We start from the raw sequence: 17,220 nt of genomic DNA on the forward strand, positions 1-17,220 counted from the left end.
TGACAATTAGTTTTTGCCCGTAACCACGAAAGTGAGACTAATTACAAATTATCACTTAGCTGGACCGATTCCTAACAAATCCCTACTAAATTACATAAAAAGAATGAAATCCCCCAAAAATTAGCCCAATTTCATCAGTTTCATAACTTCAATTCACTTCTTATCAAGTAGTATGTCAAAGAGGTTTAACTGTCAAAAGATCAAGATTGTAGTCATTTTTCCATCTTAGCACATTTTAAAAAAAGTTAAATCCCATAAAAATGAAATAAAATAAAAGAAAAATAGCATTACTTATAAATGTTGCAACCTTGAAATGACAAAGAGGTTCAAGACAATGCTATTAGATTATATGATGCAACCAGTATTCCCTTCAAAGAAACTTCTCATAAGAATTGGTCCCAAATAGTCACACAAGATCAAGACCATGTTTTCCAAGCACTAATTAGATTATATTCTATATACAAGGCAGCAACAATCACATCACGGTGCATCTTATCAAGTAGTCTATCTCTGCCCCTATGCAAATAATTCCATATGAATATGATTCCATGTCAACCATGCTTCCTAAATCTCTCAGTACAGTAAGAGCTGCTATGCCCTAGCCTTTTCCAGATCAGGAAGATCTGCAGATGATAATCATTCATGTCAGGTGGGAAAGAAGAGCCCAACAAATACATAAACAAAGTATACCAAATAATTAAATATTAAATAAATAAAAAAATATGAAGTAGCCGTTTAATACTGCTACAGTGCTACTAACAAGATTGTCAATTGTGGGGTAATATAGATCTTTCCTAAAAATGAATAAATACTGATATAGATACACCTCAAGCCATGCATGTGCACAGTATAATAACCATATATTAAGATAAAATGAATTAAACTTCTGCAATAAATTAAAATTAATTTAATGCACTTTAACTTTTATAGAAGCTCTCTCATCTAAATTCTCCAAAAATTGAGGTACATCAGTTAAAACTTATGAAGAATTTTGATTCATTTTCTTCCTTCTATAAGTGTTTATTGAGAAGTCTTTCCAAAGAGGGCATAATAAAGACTAAGGATCTAATTGTGCATATATTCTGTACACAACAATATTACCACCAAACACCATATCAGCAAGCAATTGAAGGAATCACTACAATTTAATTAGATACAAGGGGATCACTCACACAACATTCCTTCATCATCACTGCTTCTGTCATCTTCACCAACAAACTGCAAAAGAACAATTTTGCATTGGTCGAGATTACTTACTAGGTTAAATCTTATAACTATTAAATGTGGCAAGTGAAAATAATAATAATAATAATTTACCTGAGCATCATCATTAGATACCAAATCAGCTGCAAAATGTTGAACAAACGCTTTAATCGGATAAGAGAAATACTCACAAGTAATCAACTTTATTGTAATCCTCAAGCAACTTGCGCAAATAACAAACACACCCAAGGTAAACTAAACAGATCAGGATGCTAGTAATTTAACATTTTCGAAAAAATAAGGAATTGAAATGACCGACTGAGTGGCCCATTCTTAGAAAGGAATCTTCATATCTCAACAAAAATACATCACTGACTTGCTTAAAGAAACAGGTAAAACAGCTTGCAGACCAGCAAATACTCCAGTTGATCCAAACATAAAGTTAGGAAGTGCAGAGGAGGATATCGCCGTGGACAAGGAAATGTTTCAGAGACTTGTGGGCAGACTTATTTACTTATCCCATACTAGGCCAGACATTGCTTTTGCTGTAAGCTTAGTCAGCCAATTTATGCACCAACCAAAGGAAGCACATTTACAAGCTGCCCTTAGAATTGTTCAATATTTAAAAGGGACTCCAGGAAAAGGGATTTTATTCAAACGAAACAAGAGTGTAAGTCTTGAAGCATATACGGATGCAGATTATGCTGGGTCAGTTGTGGATAGGAGATCAACTACTGGATACTGCACTTTCCTTGGCAGAAACTTGGTGACTTGGAAGAGCAAAAAACAAAGTGTAATAGCTAGATCAAGTACTGAAGCAGAATTTCGAGCAATGACCCAAGGAATATGTGAACTTCTATGGCTGAAGATTATATTGGAAGACTAAAAGATAAGGTGGGATAAACCTATGAGGTTATATGTTGACAATAAATCTGCAATTAGTATAGCCCACAATCCAATGCAACACGATAGAACCAAACATATTGAGGTGGATAGACATTTTATCAAAGAAAAGCTAGACAATGGCTTGATTTGCACTCCATATGTGTCCACTCAAAATCAACTTGCAGATATACTCACCAAGGGGCTGAACTGTATCAACTTTGAAAGAATTATATCCAAGCTGGGAATGGAGAACATTTATTCACCAGCTTGAGGGGGAGTGTCAAAATCGTGTTACTTAGTGTGTATTTTAAGAAATTTTATATTTTATCCCTGATTGTATTTTTATTCTTTATCACAGCTGTATATTGCTATTAATACTAGGATTATGTATTTAGAATAAATCCCATAATTATAGGGATTTGTCTCCCTAGAATTAGTTGTCCATATTTCCTAAAATAGCCACCAGACTCATGTACATATAGGTCCAATGACCTCATAATTCAATGAGAAAATAAAATATTATTCCTTCTAAATTTGAGATCAACATCTTAAGGCTTTTGGCTGTGCCTGTTTTCCATTTCTGAGACCCTACAACTCTCATAATTGGAGTTTACATCTCATGAATGTCTCTTTTTAGGATTAGGATATTCAACCACCCATAAAAGCTAGCAGTGTCTATCTCCTACTGAAAATAACATTATTTCCAAGGATGTTTTTTTTCTGAGTTTTGTTTTCCCTATCTTGACCTCTTTTCTAAGCTAAGTTCCTCTTCTTCTTAGTCCTCCTCCTCTTCATTAGTTCTTGCCTCAATTCCTCTTGTTGCTCCCCCTCCATGTGCTCCAACCTCTTCCCCTCAAATCAATGAACCCAGTTCCTCTACACCTCTGTCTGCTGCCACCTCTAGTCCTTTAGCAGCTTCCTCTTTACAAAATGTCTCATCTTAATCTAATCCTAAACCTATGTCATCTCCTTATCATCCCTTTCCTGAACCTTCTCATCCCTCCTCCCTACTTGTAAACACTCATCCAATGCAGACAAGGTCCAAATCTGACATTGTTCAAACCAGACTACATCCTTCACTGTTTCTCACTCATACTGAACCAAAGTCTATCAAATAGCCTTTGCAGGACCCTCAATGGGTTGCTGCCATGCAAGAGGAATATGATGCCTTGCTTAAAAATAACACACACACTTGTTCCCCTTCCTCATAACAGGCGAGCCGTAGACTGCAAATGGGTATTTCACATCAAGGCCAGGTTAGTGGCCAACGGATTTCATCAAGTTCATGGTCTTGACTACAATGAAACCTTTTCTCCAGTGGTTAAAGCAGTCACCATTCGATTGATTCTCACCCTAGCATTCAGTCACCATTGGGTTCTACATCAACTTGATGTGAACAATGCATTTCTTAATGGCTTGCTTGATGAGACTGCCTACATGTAGCAGCCTCCTGGATTTCAGTCTCAAGCCCGGTCTCTTTGGTGTGCAAGCTAAATAATAAAGCCTTATATGGCCTTAAACAGGCTCCTCGGCAGTGGTTTGAAAGATTGCAAAGCACCTTGGTTCAGTTTGGCTTCTCAGCCAGTAAATGTGGTCCTTCACTTTTTGTTTATAAAAAGCACAAGAATGTTGTGTATCTCTTGGCGTATATTAATGGCAATGTCATCACAGGAAGCTTCAGTACTCTTGTTCAATCTTTTATCAATCAGCTCAATTTCACTTTTGCTCTCAAGCAATTGGGACATCTTGGCTACTTCCTTGGTATTGAAGTTCATCGTACTGCTTCTGGCTCCATTTTGCTGACCCACAGTAAATACATTTGTGATCTTCACAAGACTAATATGGCTGACGCTAAGTGGATTTCAACTCCTATGGCTTTTGCCATGAAACTTTCTAAGTCTGGTGGTGATCACTTATCAAACTCTGAACTTTACAAGTTAGAAGTTGGCGCACTTCAATATGCAACCATCACTTGACCTGAAATACGTTTTAAAGTGAACACAGTTTGTCAATTCATGCCGCAGCCTTTGGAATCTCACCAGACTGCAGTTTTTTTTTTTTTGGAAGGCAGAAAATATATATATCATTAATAGGTAAAACAGTACCAGAGGTACCAAATAGTAGAAATACAAGGCACCAGAGTGCTACCCTCCAAAATAACACACATACTCAACAGAAAACATTCAGACCCAAACCCATCTAGGCAAGAAAAGTAGATATATTAGAAGACCAGTAATGGAAGTTAATACTGAAATCTTTATCATAAGCCTTTAACCATGACCAAGCTAAGAAAATAGCATGGTCCATGACTTTATAGGGATCAAAAGGTTTTCCTTGGAAAATCAATTGATTCCTATGCTGCCATATAGAATTAGTTAAGGCTATCCACCACCCACATCTTGAGCTGTAATTCACATTTGATCCGAACCCTTCGCAGAATTGGTACAAATGGTGAATTGGGTTAATGGAAAGGGGACCTACTACCCGAACCCATCTCATAGATTCCCACCACAGACCATTTGTCATTTTACAATTGAAGAGCAAATGACCCACATCCTCTTGCACACAGCCACATAAGGAACAGGTGTCTTCCTGAATACTGACACTTCTTCTTAGGAGGTTGACCTTGGTAGGAAGCCTATTTCTAAGAAGTCTCCAACAGAAGATCGCCACCCGGGGGGGAATATTCAGCTTCCATATTGCCTTAAAAATGTTGCTATCAGAATTTGCTGAAGTGGTGTTCATGCATAAGTTATAAGCAGACCTAGTAGAATACTGACCATTAGATTCGGCCAACCACAATATGTTGTCTTTCACCTGTCTTTGGATAGGAACAGAGCTGATATCCTCCATAAACTGCACAGCCAAGAGACTTTCATGATCAAAGAGGTTCCTCCTCCACCTCAAGTCCCATGTCCAGATATTATGAGTAAAATGGCCCATTTGGGAGATATGATCCTTTTGCTGTCTGCTTATGAGGAATAACTGATGATACTTCTGCTGCAAATTGTATTGTTCCCCTAGCCAATTATCAGTCCAGAATTTGATACTTTCCCCACTTCCAACCTTCCAAGACAAATTGTCTTTAAAAATACTGCAGTCTTCCTGGTGATACAGATTTCTAATATCTTTCCACCATTGGGAAAAGCCCCTTTTGGTAGAACCATTCTGGAATTCAGACCAACCACCATATTTTGAAGCTAAAATTCTGACCCAGGGCTGCTGCTGATCAGATGCAAATCCCCATATCCATCTACCCATCAAAGCTATGTTGAATTTAGGGATATCCTTTATCCCTAAGCCTCCATCATTCTTAGACAGACAAATATCTTCCCATTTTACCCAAGGAATTTTTTTGTGGTCGTTATCACCACCCCACAAAAATGCCTTTGGAGGGAGATCAGCTTTTTGGCTACCTTCTGAGGAATTTTAAAAAAGGAGAGAAGATAAGTTGGAATGGCATTAAGAACAGAATTTATAAGAGCGATCTTCCCAGCCATGGATATATCTCTTTGAGCCCATTTGGCTAATTTAGACTTGAATTTATTGATGAGAGGCTCCCACACCAGCTGACTTGAAGGATTAGCTCCAATAGGTATGCCTAAATAGAGGAAAGGATACTCCAGCTGTCTACAGTGCAGAATATTAGCTGCTTCCAAAGCCCAGTTAACTCCCCCACCTGTAATCCCAAACTGACTTTTGGCAAAATTAATCCTTAACCCAGAGACTAGCTCATATCCTCTTAATAAGGCCTTTAAAATATGAATGTTCTCCCACACAGCCTCTCCTACAAAAACAGTATCATCAGCATACTGCAATATATTTACAGGTTCCTTCTTCCCAACCAAGAAGCTTCTATAGAGGTTCTTGTGGACTGCTTGTCTCATCATACCAGTAATACCTTCACCCACGATATTGAAAAGCAAGGGGGCTAGGGGGTCCCCTTGCCTCAAACCCCTAGAAGGGTTAAATTCCTTAGAAGGGCTGCCATTGATCAAAATTGATATAGATGCTGAGTGGAGGCAAGCTGATATCCAAGATCTCCATTTTGGACAGAAACCCAATCTGAACAGCATGTAATCCAAAAAAGACCAAGAAACTGAATCATAGGCCTTTTCAAAGTCTACCTTAAAAATCATCACAGGTTTCTTCTTTCTCCTTGCTTCCTCAACCACTTCATTAAGGATCATAATACCATGAAGGATGTGTCTTCCTTTAATAAAGGCTGACTGCCTTTCATCAATTAACCCATCCATGACAGATCTCAGTCTGTTAGATAGCAACTTAGCTATAACCTTATACATACAGCCTATCAAGGAAATAGGCCTATAATCATTGAAGGATTGAGGATGATTCATCTTAGGAATTAGAGCCACAAAGGAAGCATTGGTGCCTCTAGGAAAGCTGGCATGAGCATAGAATTCATCCACAAATCTTCTAAACTCTGGTCTCAAGATATCCCAAAAAAATTTGATAAAATTGAAGTTAAGGCCATCTGGCCCAGGGCATTTATCACCTCCACAACTCCATACTGCTTCTTTGATCTCTTGGTCAGAGAAGGGAAAAGTCAGATGCTCTCTTTGCTCTTGAGATATAGATCTAAAAGGGACCCCATCCAATTGCGGCCTTGAATAATTCTGTTCAGTAAATCTGGTCTGAAAATAATTAACAGCTGCCTTCTTCACTGAAATAGGTTGCTGTACCCACACTCCATCAATATAAATTCCTGGAATAGCATTGTAGGCTCTCCTATAATTTATAATTCTGTGGAAATACCCAGAATTACAATCCCCCTCTTTCAACCAAGATACCCTAGACTTTTGTCTCAACAAAGATTCCAATGCATTTGAAGCATTCCACAGATCCTGCTGTAGGGAATTTCTAATTTGGATCTCTTGGTCAGACAGAATACGATTAGAAGCTAAGTCCTCCATCTCATTCAGTTTCTTCTGGATACTGGATATTTTGTTAGCATCAACAGTCCCCTCACCCTTACTCCATTGCTTTAAGACAGCTTTCAAGTTTTTCAACTTATTTTTTAAGGCAATACTCCCCCAACCTCCCTGCTGGTCATTACTCCAGGTGTCTCTCACCAATTTCTGATATTGTTTCTGTTGCAGCCACCAATCAAAGACCCTAAAGGGCTTAGGGCCCCAGTCCACCATGTTAGTTTGCAGAATGATTGGACAATGATCCGATAAGTCCCTTTGCAGAACATGTTGGCAGCAGTCAGGCCACAAAGACAACCATTGGTCCGAGACCAAGAATCTATCAAGCCTACTTTTCACATAACCATTAGGCCTAATCCAGGTATAGTTAGGTCCGACAGATTTAATTTCCTGAAGTTCCAAATCAGAAATCCACTGATTAAAAGTTGCGATATCATGGGGGTCTATTCTTCTTTGGGATAAGCTGACTCTTTCCTCTGCACTTCTAATGCTGTTAAAGTCCCCAAGAACACACCACAGTCCCCCTGGGTTAGAGACTTTCAACTGCCTTAGGTCATCCCATAAAGCTTTCTTCCCATCAAGGTCACATGGTGCATATACATTTACAATCACCAGCCTCTGATCATTTAGAATGCATCTCCCTTCAAGCATTAAAAAGCTCCTACTTTTCACCCTCCTTACAACCTCCAAAGTGGAATTATTCCACATACATAACAACCCCCCAGCAGCTTGCACAGAGGGAACATAGTCCCATTGAGCAATAGAATCCCCCCAAATGGCCTGACAAATATTCTTATTAAAATTCTCCCTTTTAGTCTCTTGGATGCACACAAGGTCCACCTTGTGTTTTGAGATAATTCTTCTTATAGCAGCCCACTTAACCCCCCTCCCCAAACCTCTTGAATTATAGGAAAGTATAATCATGATCGTGGTTTTTTAATTCCCTTCTCTCCTGCCATCAAAGCATCTCTGTTCTCCATGGATAATAACATCTCCTCTACCTTGCTGTCTTGATCCCCACAGGATAAGCCCATTTCCTTTAGAAGGGCACTTTGCATATGAAAAGAGTCCTTCGATATATGGGTCAGAAAATCATCCTTAGAGCCTGTGATTAAATCTGACTTGTCTTGTAAAGGAGGCAAAAACTCAGCGTGGGGCTCTGAATTGCAAACCCCAAATGGGTCCTCCAGCTGATGGGCTTTGGATTTACTTTTCATCATCTCTTTTCTTCTCACATACACCTTATTAACTGAAGAGGTTGGGCCTATAAGCTGGCCCAATTCCTCAGCTACCAACTCAGAGGGAAGTTGCGTAGCTGTATCCTTGTCCTTATCCGTGACTTGAACTTCATAAGGTATATTTGCCTCAAGGGGCAAAGCTTCCTCTTTGTCCTCTGTGGGACCTTTTTCTGGCCTATGTTGGGTATCCACAATAGTGTAAGTCAAATGGGCCTGGTCTAGAAAGCTGTCTTTGACAGGATGCTTTGCCTTTAACATGATACCCTGCATATCCCTTTCAACATCTTCATTTAAGGCTGCTCCATTTCGGGGAAGTTGGCCGTTGGACGATGTCAACGCCACCTCTGCCCCTATACCCTGCATGATTTGAACTTTATCCTTCTGAAATGGTTTCGCGTCATCATGGATGAAGGACCGGTCCTTGCAGCTACGAGCCAGGGTCTTTACCCAGTGGTCTCTACGCGGATTAGGCGAGAGGAGAGTGTCTCGGTCGTCGAAGTCTGCACCAAGGTTGTCGTCGGATACTCCGTCGGGGAAATCGACGCCGGAAAAGACCCTTGGGTGGAGCACGTCCCCTGATGCCGGGGTGTTTGGCTGGGTCGAGTATGGGGAAGGGGGAAGCCAGGATACATGGTAAGGACACTTCTTTGACCTACCCAGGCTCATCGTGTCCTCCACAACTTGGAGGACGTACTCGATCCCGTCAATAATGGCCGGAATATTCGCCTGAAGCGAAGGTTCCTTCTGCGTCCGTACGAGGATACGTGCCACATCCAGTCGCCGCCTAGCCTCCACGTATTCATCTACTTCAACCACCTCCCCCACTTCCGCCAACACCTTCGCCATAAGCTCCTCTTCCCACACTGTCAGAGGGAGACCCCAGAGAAGAACCCAGGTGAGTCTATGTGTGGGTCTTATCTCCGGAGACCATTTTTGGAGCTCCGATATGGGAGTAGACCCGTTGTCCTTCTCTTGGTCTATGAGACGAGCAGCCTTGGACTCATCCATGTCAGGGAAGATGACCCAGTCGTCCGCCCAGTAGCAAGGACTAGAATCGTCTTCAACCACCCATTTCAACTCCTCCTCCAACCTCTCAAACATTCCCCTGTTCTTGAGTCTTGCTGTCCAGGCCTTAGAAATCCACTCAGAATTCGCCTTGGTTGATTGCAGGATGACTGGGCTATAGTTCGTCTTATCGGACCCAGGCATCACTACCAACGACTTCATAGGTTCTGTTTCGCCATGTACAGGTTCCTTCACTACCGTAGCATATGATCGAGGTTTATCCCGGATATTGTTTTCCACCTGATCAGCTTTATCCCCATTACCATCTTTGTATACCTGTGGAATATCCCCCTCACCACGAATAGAGGTCCCTTTTTCACGAGTGTTTACCACCTTCCCCCTTTCGAACTTCGGTCTATTAACGAACACTTTCACCCCGTCGATGAAAATGTTGTTATCAAGCTGCCTCTCCAGTCTTTGCTCATCCATCACACCTTTGAACCTCACAAAGCCGAACCTATGACCCAACTTATTCTTGGTTCTGGGAATAAATACTTCCCACACCTTTCCCCACTTCTGGAAGATGCGCCACAAGTCCTTCTCCATCATCCCTTACAGTTTCTTCGAGCACCTACTCATCAGCCTTTAAGTCTGCATGCCTACTGTTGAAGATATGATCTGATCACAATAAAAAGGGAAATATCTCAACTGATAATTAGGGATTATACTCATTATTAGTCATTATTATGCTTCCATATATTGTACTCTTGATTCATTATAAATCAGAACAACATGTGACACAGCACAACATTATAGTTAAACATTGTTATATGGTATCAGAGCTCAAGTTGTTCTTGATAGAGGAATAACAAAAGTCGTTCTCCACCGAGGGACAATAGGTCCCCAGTGGACCTTTATAATAATTGTCATTCCGGCAACCTGCTTCTGCATTCCAGTGCCCCAGGGACCCTTTTCTCTTTCTCCAACGATCTTTTTTTTTTCTAATTTCCAATAACTTTTCCGGCCACCGCTTCCGTCGCCGCCGACCGACCAGCATTCCAACTGGCGACCCCATGGTTTGGATTGGCCATCATTGATCTGTCCGATGCCACCCACCACGCCTCCATCGGATAACAGATGCGCCCTTGCGAGCCAATTCTTTGCGTGACGCATCCAGCCAAATAGGTTCTGTTTTCGGGCATGATTGCGCATCAGAGTGTCGTTCCGGCCATGCTTCCAGCGACGAGGTCGCCCACCCTGGACGACCCTAACCTAGCAGTTTCTCATCAATCACAACATTTTTCTCATGGATAACTTTCTTTTCGTTTTTTGTCTTCTTTTTTTCTCTCATGGACAGTTGTTCTCCACTAGGGGACCTACTATACCCGGTGGCCATTTCTGCTTTGCCTGTCTTCCAACGACCTTTTCTCCTTTCCCGGCAACTTTACCGGTAACCATCATCCGTCGTCACTTATCCAACAACCCACTGTCCTGGTGGACCTTTATGCTTTCTAGCCACTTGTTTCAGCATTTCGGTGAGCCTTTTTGCTCATTGATGACCCTTTCTCCTTTTTCGGCAATCATTTTCATCTACTTTGCATTACAGCAATGTTTTCGATCTTTTTCTGGCACATTTTCCCGCAACCATAGCTGTTGCCGTTGTCCATTGCTAGAGCTCCGGCAACCTTTCCAGCTGGAGTCCCCACTGTTCAATTCGTCGAAGGCCGATCTGTTCATTTCTGCCCATCACCTCCATGCGCATCCATGTGCATGATCTTTGCCACGCCAAACACCACCAGCCCACGCCTCAAATTGTGGCATGATGGCTTGTCCGACCACATTTTCGGCCTCTGATTCCGGTGACAGGCTTCCCATACTAAGGCACACAAAGCCTAGTCCCTTTGAGCTATTCCAGGATTTTTTCATTTAGCGAGCCTTGTTTTTTGCATTTTATGGATTTTTCCTTTGTTTTACTTTTTCACACAACCCCTTGGCCCTTGTTTGGTAGACTTCCCAATGCCAATTCCTCGGCACTTACCTTCGACCGCTGTCACCGACGACTGTCATGCCATCCACGTGTGCAGCCAACTCAAAACACTGCCGCACACAACCCCATGCAGGGCCCTAGCACATGAAGTTCATGCACACAACGCGTGACACATCTCCAGCAAACTGCCTTTAGTTTCTACTGGGTTGATCACATTTGTAACAAACTTGGTTCATATCACATATGCTCCAGCTTGAGGGAGAGTGTTAAAGATATGATATGATCACAATAAAAAGGGAAATATCTCATCTGATAATTATGGATTATGGTCATTATTAGTCATTATTGTGTTTCCTCATATTGTACTCTTGATTCATTATGAATCAGAATAACATGTGACATGACACAACATTACAGCAAAACACTGTTATACCTACTGTGATGCAGATTGAGCTGTTGGACCCAAATGACAGAAGATCTACTTCAGGTGTCACGGTCTCTTTTCGAAGTGTTTGAGCTATCTTCAGCTCACCCCTTGAGCTTGTATGTGTTGGTCGGGAGTGGGGTGAGTATTGTACTCAGTGAGTTAGTTATCCAGCGGTCAACTGACAGCTGGTTGTAACTGTCATAGAGACTTGTAGGGAAAGCTACTTGTACACATATATAATCTAAGATGTAACAGAAAGAGTTGCTGCAGAAAAGGCACTGAATTGCTTCAACAAAATGAGCATGGAAAAGGTAAGAAAGACATCAGCTGGAATCATGCTCAAAGAGAATGCAAATTCATCAAAGAAATATGCATTAGCCAACACCTTCAACATCATATAGAGAAGCAAGGGATTCAGGATTGACAGTTATCCAAACTCTTAACCCTATTCAGCTCCTCTTACTCTGATGACAGAAGTCAAATTGAGTTTATATTTTATCTTTATATGGATGAGGACCCAGGTTCCTGGATATTTTACCCAAAAAATTGTATAATAAACCATGAAATCCCAAGTCATCTTCTGTCCTACGTCATTTTAAGTCTAAATACCTTAGAAATGGCAGTATGTACATTGTACTAAGAAATGAAAAAACATAAGCGATTAATAATTATTGAACCTTTCATGCAAATATCCTCTCACAAAGAGGAAGATCTACACAAACAATTAGCAAACTCAGGATAATAATAATAATAATAATAATAATAATAATAATAATAATAATAATAATAATAATAATGAATGAATGAATGAATGAAACATTTTGTCAATTGCTAACATGACATAGAGGTGAAAACAAAATTATCATCATTTTACAGAATTTATGATTTTAACCCGTAAGTATTATCATAGTCAAAAAGTTTCTCTTTCCAATTGAAATCTTGAACTCAAATGCAAGAGGGATCATCCTTGACTCTAACATGTAGAAAATGCATGGATGGACATAGAATAAATTCTTGCATTTAATTACAGAAGTTTACAGGTTGACTCTTCATCATCCTCATCACACCATTTGTTCCAATCAACCTTCAAGTATGGAGCAGGTTTCTCTTCAGACTTCAATAGCCTCTTCCACCAACCCTTTTCTCCTTTCTGAATTGAGCATAGTATGTTTCTTAAGCCAGATTTAGTTTTACAACCCTACACATCATAATGACAAATTTATGGATAGGACCATCAAACCTATTCTTTTAAAAAGTTTGATGCGAAAAAAAAACATGAAAAATAGGTAACCTACATGAGGCAAAAGACCAAAACAGTTGGCAGCCACCTTCTATACAGAGCTTTATTTTGCCACAAGATTTCTAATTTGCAGCTTAATATATGAGTAGTTTTCATATTTTATTCAACTCCAACAGAACCTTAAACAAGAACACTATTTAAACATTGCATGTTTCATATATGCATCATATAAATCCCACATGCCATTCATACAGAAACAAATCATGCTTCAGGGGTTGCGAAACCATGTGTAGCATAACAATTTACTTGAGACTTGAGAGAGCAATAAAGACTCAACAGAAACAGCAATGGTGAACAGAGCTATAGACATTAAACTGTTACAAGATAAGTGGTAACAGAAACAGGAGTAACAATGTGATAAAGCCGATTATTAGAGGACAATAAGCGGTGGCAGTGCTTGGTTTCGGCTGTAAGTATTGACTAAATTGTGGGTGCATTGGTGTACAGTGAAATCATAACAGTGGATCAATGACAAAGTTCTGTCAACATAACATCAACTTCAAAGCATGAAGATAAACACATACTATGTCCAGTAATTCCAGATGGTAAGAAGAGCACAACTACATGTGGTCCAAAGAATTAAAGTATGTAAAGCTGAAAGTATTCAATGGACAAAAAGAAAAGGAAAGATCAAATTCATAAGAAAGTGGAGATATAATGTTGGCTTGGTGGTAAAGGGTGAAGGAAGGGAGGGATAGGTCGTGGGTTCGAATCCCCCGCTAACAAAAACTAACAACTAACATTTGTTGATAAGAAAAATCATAAGAAAGTTCCAAATAATTGAAATTAAAAAAACATAAAGCTATTCCCAAATCCTTCAAACATCAGTTTACTCAATGCTACAATGGCCATTACCCTAACACAACTGCAGAACACAATTTCACACAAAGCATGCACAGAATCAAATAACAGTGTTGCATTTTTCTAATGTGAAGAATATGGTAAAACAAAATCAAAAGCTCCCTAACCTCAGGTTCAATGGATCCATAAAGTTCCAAGCTAAAGCTGTAGGCTTTATCTTGAACCCCAGAAGCAGAGAAAGCAAACAAACCCTGAGGCTCACACTTCACAAAAACATCCTTGGCATCAGGTAGAGCAACAGTGAGGTAAACCTTATCAGAACGTTGTGCCCACAGAACTTCAGGATGGCGACTAATCTCACACAAGAAAAAGAAAAAAAAAAATCAACGACATTATAAATAAAAAATGGGGAAATTGCTCAGAATATTAAACTCTTCAAGTTACAAGCAAATGGGTCAATAATATTCTAAAATTTCCAACGTTTTTCACACTAAAGATGTGATTTTGATGTGGGAAACAAATGCGGCGAAGGCTGCATAACATTACACAGAGATGGGGTGGTGATAAAATTGGTTATCTTTAGATTTGACCGGTAAGTGAAAAAGTGAAATGGGAACAAAAAAACTAAAAGAAACAAACAAAGAAAAAAAACCGAACCTCATTTGCTGAGTGGGAAGGAAGAAGGCGAAAGCGAGAGTGTTCTGAAGAAAATGGAATGTGGGTATGAAATAGTAATGACTTCAAGACAACGTCAAGCTTCGTTCTTGGCCTCTTTGGTCTCTTGTTACTTGTTTCGCTTTCCCAAACAAAGAACAATGTTTTTAAGAACTGACCGGTCATCCAACCGTTCGAGGCACAACGTTAGCGGGTGATTGATCGGATTACTAGGTCAGATGAAACCGGTTTCACTCAATAAACATTTAAAATACTATATAGTTAACATAATTTAATTATTTTATACTCTAAATTTTTGAAAAATATTAGCAATTTAGCATATTATTTTATCCTATAATTTCATTATAAAAAACAAACAAGTATCAAAAAGCTATACATCTTACACATATGGCATATTATTAGTAGAAAGTATCTTTATTCTCTATGTTGAGTTGTTAACATGTTGTGGAGAACAACTGAACAAAAGTGAATTGCTTATTTTTGTGATAAAAAAGGTGTATGACTAGTCAACAAAAAAGAGAAAGAAAGTATGACATGAACATAGGATAAGACGATGTTACCGAGAGAGAGAGAGTGGCAAAGAAGAAATAGCGACTTTGGGCAGTGTGTGAGTGTGTGCAAAGTAGGTGAACCATAATTGAAGAGACTTTGAATATATATGGAACAAGATCAGTTACAAAAGAAAATTTTTAGACTTAAAAACTAGTTCAACCAATGACTGAGTTGATCGATTTTGACCAATTTAGAATTGAGTCTATCAGTTCTAACCGGTATAAATGTACTTTTGTTTCAATTACTTGACTGAACCGGTTATTGGTGTGGTTTTCAATTGAATCGATTGGATTTAACCGTTCGGTTCGATTTAAAAAAATTATTTAACAATATTTCCTTTGTTTTGTAGAAACATTCTTTTTCTTGTTACTTTTTTTTTCATTTTATACTAGATTTTAAACTCATACAAGTGTTCAATTAAATTATATATTTTTTATATTTATATTTATATAAAAAAATTATATGCTATTTAATAAAATTAATTTTCAAAATATTTAGTCAAATATAAATATAATTATATTAAAATTGAAGAAGATAATTAATTATATTTTTAACAAAAGAGATTGAAATATCAACAATCATACTAGAAGAGGAGGTTGAGTAGTGTGTTAATAAAAAATAAGAAATTCTTCTAAATAAAGAGCTTTATCACAAGTTCAAAAAAGACATATGCAGTGGAGTCATCCATTGAAAAGGAAAACCAAGTTTAATGAAAATTGAGGTTGATCATATAGTGAATATAAAGCAATATTTTTAAAAAGGTTTCAGATAAACACTTGGTGAAAAAATAGTGACAAAGTAAGCTAAGAGAATAATTAATAAAACCACCTAAGAGAGACAGAAACATTTGGTTTTTACAGGTTCACTCAAATAGTTACATCTCATTCTTCTTTATGCAACTGTAAAGGATTTCACTAATCAAAACTTTGATTACAAAATAAGTATTTTGTCCTACTACTTCTGCTTATACAAGTATTCTTCTAGTCACTTCTGGCATACCCTTAGACTCCCCCTGAATCTAAGAATTGAAAAAAGATTATGGAACTCACAAACCAAGAGGGGGGTGAATTGATTTCTAAATCAAATCAAACTTAAAAACTAGAGTTAAAAAAAAACTTATTTTTCCAAGGATCATATCACAAAATTTCAATAAATTAATATTTAATTTATCACCCTTGACACAATAATCTTTTGTTAAAGTTTTTGTTCAAAAAGATATTGATGAGAATCCTGAAACTAGCCAAATACAGGCTAAAGGCCCAAGTGGAGAAGGACGAAGGCCCAAGTGGAGAAGGACAAAGCCCCCGAGTGGAGAAGGATGAAGGCCCAGAGGCAGAGACACTATCAAGACTATTAATTATTGTTGAAGGCCAAGATTAATTTGAAGGCCCATGTCAAATATGTTGTATCTTTATTAATAATTTTTATTTATTGTAATTTTGGTCCAAACTATTTAGAAGACCCATGTCTATTTTTATCTTTTTTGTTCAGATACACTATAAGTATTGGTTTTTGTTTTCAATAAAGAAACTTTTGGAATTTTCATAAAATTTGGTGAGAGCTTCTCTCTAGGTTCCTTGTTGAACCAATCTCAAACTTATCAAGGTAATCCTTGTGGCGTCTACCCTGACTTATGTTCCTTCACTGGAAGTGGCGTCATCCAAATCTCTGTAACCTGTATCAAGAGATCCACTCCTAGTCAGGATCACATCATCTGGTATCAGAGCTTCGGCTCTTGATACAGGTTCTATCCTATCCTATTCTTTTTCTTTGTAATTTGTCCAGGTTCGTGTTTTGTCCTTGTTCTGTTATTTGTTTTCTTGTTTGCGTCTTGTTTGTGTCTTTGTTTTGTTCTTGTTCTTGTTCTTGTCATGTTTTTGTTCTTGTTCTTGTTTCTTGTTTCTTTTAGACTTTGTGTCAAAAAAAAAAGTTGTAGAAATTTTGAAAAAAAAGAAGAAAAGAAGAAAAAAAAAGAAAAAAGAAAGAAAGTGGGTGTTTGATCTTTGAACACGAAATTGAGGTAGTTAGAGACATTTTTTTTTGCAAGTCTATTATTCAAATCTTTTTTATTTTATATGTTATCTTATCTATTATCTTATTTGTTATCTTCCTTGTTTATTCTATTTGTTATCCAAATCTGATCTGTTATCCAAATCAAATCAAATCAAAATTTGTTATCCAAATCAGATCTGTTATCC

At 38.5% G+C, this 17,220-nt stretch overlaps 1 protein-coding gene across 4 annotated transcripts; it reads right to left on the bottom strand.

Annotated features, from left to right (window-relative positions):
• Nucleotides 1-364: 364 nt before the first annotated feature.
• Nucleotides 365-15,120, bottom strand: LOC100527476 (uncharacterized). Of its 4 annotated transcripts, none has more exons than XM_006579316.4 (7): nucleotides 15,031-15,120; nucleotides 14,453-14,679; nucleotides 13,963-14,146; nucleotides 12,779-12,892; nucleotides 1,318-1,346; nucleotides 1,173-1,218; nucleotides 365-623 (listed from the first exon to the last, which is right to left on the bottom strand). In XM_006579316.4, exons 2-7 carry the CDS (start codon nucleotides 14,455-14,457, stop codon nucleotides 552-554), a joined length of 450 nt encoding a protein of 149 aa, XP_006579379.1. In that variant the 5' UTR covers nucleotides 14,458-14,679; nucleotides 15,031-15,120; the 3' UTR covers nucleotides 365-551.
• Between the last annotated feature and the right edge of the window lie 2,100 nt (nucleotides 15,121-17,220).

The sequence above is a fragment of the Glycine max genome, chromosome 5 (assembly GCF_000004515.6).
Source record: "Glycine max cultivar Williams 82 chromosome 5, Glycine_max_v4.0, whole genome shotgun sequence".
In the NCBI taxonomy this organism is placed as follows: domain Eukaryota; kingdom Viridiplantae; phylum Streptophyta; class Magnoliopsida; order Fabales; family Fabaceae; genus Glycine; species Glycine max.

Excerpts from the sequence above, each read along its gene's own strand:
- LOC100527476 (XM_026128366.2), bottom strand. Across the intron at positions 1,219-1,317 it reads TATCTAATGATGATGCTCAG|TTTGTTGGTGAAGATGACAG; the intron begins GTAAATTATTAT and ends GTTCTTTTGCAG. Across the intron at positions 624-1,172 it reads TGATGATGAAGGAATGTTGT|ATCTTCCTGATCTGGAAAAG; the intron begins GTGAGTGATCCC and ends TATCATCTGCAG.